This window comes from Beta vulgaris, chromosome 7 (genome assembly GCF_026745355.1).
Source record: "Beta vulgaris subsp. vulgaris cultivar EL10 chromosome 7, EL10.2, whole genome shotgun sequence".
NCBI lineage: Eukaryota > Viridiplantae > Streptophyta > Magnoliopsida > Caryophyllales > Amaranthaceae > Beta > Beta vulgaris.
Window position 1 is genome coordinate 34926938 of NC_079208.1, and position 3634 is coordinate 34930571.

The 3634-nt window shown below is 33.2% G+C and overlaps 1 protein-coding gene across 1 annotated transcript; it reads right to left on the reverse strand.

Moving 5' to 3' along the window:
- Positions 1 to 274: 274 nt before the first annotated feature.
- On the reverse strand, positions 275 to 1744 carry LOC130589428 (piriformospora indica-insensitive protein 2). Its single transcript, XM_057390677.1, is given in 1 exon segment — positions 275 to 1744. A coding segment is annotated over 1 exon segment (1428 nt). The 5' UTR covers positions 1703 to 1744.
- Positions 1745 to 3634: the final 1890 nt, after the last annotated feature.

Sequence of the window (3634 nt, forward strand, 5' to 3'; positions counted from 1 at the left end):
AACTTGATGTTATGTAAATGCGTAGTCCTACAAGAATATAATCAATTTCACATACAAGATTCAACTAGAAAAGTCAATTATCATGCTTTGCATATCTAAGATAAGTACAAGTGATCTTACCTCTATACCATATTTGATAATCACACATATTTAGAACTTTAATTACAACAAATTGCAAAATTTGTACTTCTAGTTTGCATGTACCTTAAGTTAGCCTAAGATTAAAGTTTTTCTCCTTGTGCACCACCAAATAAGTAAAATCTCAATATAAAAGCTAACAACCCACAAGATAAAATGACCAAAATATCCCTACAACTACAAGTATGACTAGATACCAGCTATGACTAACAGATGAACCAGAAACAGAATCAAAACCACCATTGAAGAAAAGGGCAGCATTGGAAATTTCTGTTGTTGAATTACAAATGCTAAAATTTGTCAATTCGATCCTACCGTTGTAAACATGTCATCCTATACTCTCGTCAATAAAAATTCCAAAATTACCCTCCAATTTGAGTTTCCCATCAATTCTAGCAACAAACTTGGCAGAAAAGGGAATTCTCCCACTTAACTAGTTATTTCGTAAATTCATCTCATTCAAATTCTTTAACAACCCAAACTCTTTAGGTATTGTTCTCTCAAGTTTGTTATTATCCAATCTGATGTAGCTCACATTTCTCAAAAATAACCCCATAGAAGCTGGAATATTACCCACAAGGCCGATGCCCGAAAGTCCAATTCCAAAAATACCCCCAAGCTTTTCCCATATTTCCGGAATTATCCCTCCAAGTGGATTCCCACTCAAGTAAAGTTCCTTCAATGTATGCATCTCACCCAAAAACAAAGGAATCCCAAAATTCCTAAATCTGTTGAACCCCAAATCAAGGAATTCGAGGCTCCGCAAATTCTTCAAATTCTCAGGAATTCCACCCACAAAATAATTGTAACTCAAATCAAGCTTCAACAACAATTTAAGCTTACCCAATTATTCAAGGACAAAACCGTCCAACCCATTATTACTTAAATCAAGAATTTTCAAATTCCCCAAATCCTCCGGAATAACCTTCCTACAGTTATTGTTCCCAAAAATGGTGAGCTGCTCTAACAAGGGTAATTTGGTAATTTCATCAGGGATTCCGCCTGAGACGTTACTTCCAGTCAAAATAAACCTCTTAAGAGAGGTAAAATTACCAAGATTGCCACTGAGTGACCCAAAAAGCGCGGGATTTTTCATGAATACGATTTCTTCGAGATCAAATGGAAACATTTCGAAATCGGGGAGCTAGACAGGTGATTGTGAATGAATGAAACAACAATAGAAGAAAAAGATTTTACGGAGATGAGGGAGGTAGGAGAGAGAAAATGGGAAAGAGGAATCAAATGAGCAAGATGGGTTGTCAGAGGAATCGAACACGAAACCAATATTTAATTCGATGATGTGGGGGGCGAGAACGGTGTCGTTTTGGATTGTGGGGATTGGGAAGTAGCTGCAAACGACGTTGTGTGGGGAGGAGAGACAGAGATCGTCTGGGAAGAGAGTGCACCATTGGATTTCTAGGTTGACTGATTCGAGTGCAAGGTATACCGCTTCTTGCTCCACCGAGTTCAGAGGTTGAGGTTGAGGTGGTTGTTGTTGTTGGAGGGAGAGAATGAGGAGAGAGAAAATTATAGTCATGAACACAATTGACACAGAAAACGACATTGTTACATTGTTGTTAAACGTCTTGCTGGTATTGTTGGTGACTTGGTGGTGTTGGAGTGAAATAGTTTGGGGGGGGGGGGGTTTAAGAGGGTTTTAAGAAAAGTAAGAACTTTTTACCTGTACAAGCTTTTTACTTTTGTCTCATTTGCTCTTTTGATAAAAGGTGAAATGGAGCTTTGCAGGTGGAGTACGCACTATGCACTACAGTATAGTACAATAAAGTTGTTGAGTTTTTTTTTTAATTTTAGTTTAGGATTTATCATTAACCTTTGTATGGGAGATTATTGAGATATCGAGCTGGGGGATGAAGGGATTATCCGAAGGTTTTTTGGTGTGTTTTCTCATTGCGTAGACAATATGGTGTTTTATTTGTAATTTTGTAGTCTCTTTTTATGGGTTGTTTGTTGTTTTTTGTGAAACTTAAAGAAAATAGCAACATTTCTTTTAGGTAAGGAAAGGACAAGCAACATAAAAGGTTAAACATACAATTGCTCTATAAAACAATTAATCTTATGTGCTCAGTTTAGGATAATACCGCTAGACTTATACTTCCTCCAATTTTTTTTTTTATCATTTTCACTTATTTGTGCGCATCTTTTACTGTATTTTTTAAAACTTAAATAACTTTTATTATAACGATTGAATATTAATAAAGTATTAATTGAGAAGAATCAAACAAGACTCCACGTAACTATAGTTTTTCTTATAAATTGAGAAAAATTGAGGAGAATCTCTCTAACAATGAATAATGTCAAGATTTCAAGTGAGAAAGATGAAAAACAGAGAGAGTACGTCGAATGATTACTCGACTATTTTTATAATGGAAATATGGTCACCATTGATCTAAAGTTACGGGGTGGCTTCCCATATTAACACCAAATTTGATTTTATTTACAAATATTCCTCTGATTGTTTTTACTTGCTACATCGTTGTTGCACGGTTTAAAGAATTTTTTAGCCCTTAATATCTCTTATTTTATTTAAGAAAAAATTATAAAAATTTAATATTATGAATCTACATATAAATACGAATTTAACAAGACCATACATGACTATATATTTACTTACAAAAATCAGAATAATCGAAAAATTAATGGCTTCATTAAAAAAAGCGAAGGGAGTAATCTCAACTTTGGTCGTACTCTTGCTTTTATTAGTCTTTTGCAATTAATAATATGTTTCCTTCGGTTTTTTTTCTATTGCAACAATAGATTTGGACACGGTTTTTGAGGAAGTGAAAGGTGGGTAATTAAATATAAATGTACCCTTGAATTTACTAGAGTAGGAGAGGGAAATGAATACTTAATAAAGTAAAAGTATCTTTTAATAATAAACTTGTGGGTTGGTGAGTAATTAATGATAGTTTTAGTAAGATAAAGTAAGAGTAATAATGTTAACTAAAGTTGCTTTTTATAACAAAAGTGGAATTGTTGCAGTTGATGAAGTTATTTACAATAATAATTGTTATAATAGGAAAAGAGCAGAGGAAGTACTAATTTAGAGGTTAGATTCTACTTCCTCCTTTCCATAATATGAAAAACTTACTATTTTAGAACGTTTCTAAGTGAAACATACCTTAAATGGAAAAAAGTGACAAAATGACAAGACTATTACTATCAGAAACTTGTGTAGTTTGCTTTTCTCTCTCCTTCTTTTGATAATGAAAAGAGTATTTTATGACTTTTTGGCTTTTAAAAGTGATATTTATTAAAATCTATGCCCAATTCCTATGTTTCACTTATTATGAAATGGAGGAAGTACTAGTTTTTTTAGGGGTTCAAACTCCTATATTTTTTTCCCTCTAATCTCTTATTCCTATATAGTATACTACAATGACTAATTATAGCTCTAGTAGGTGGATTTATTTTACCTTTTAAGTTAGCTAAATTTGAATCGAAATCAATTTGAGAAACATTCATCAAAACTAATATG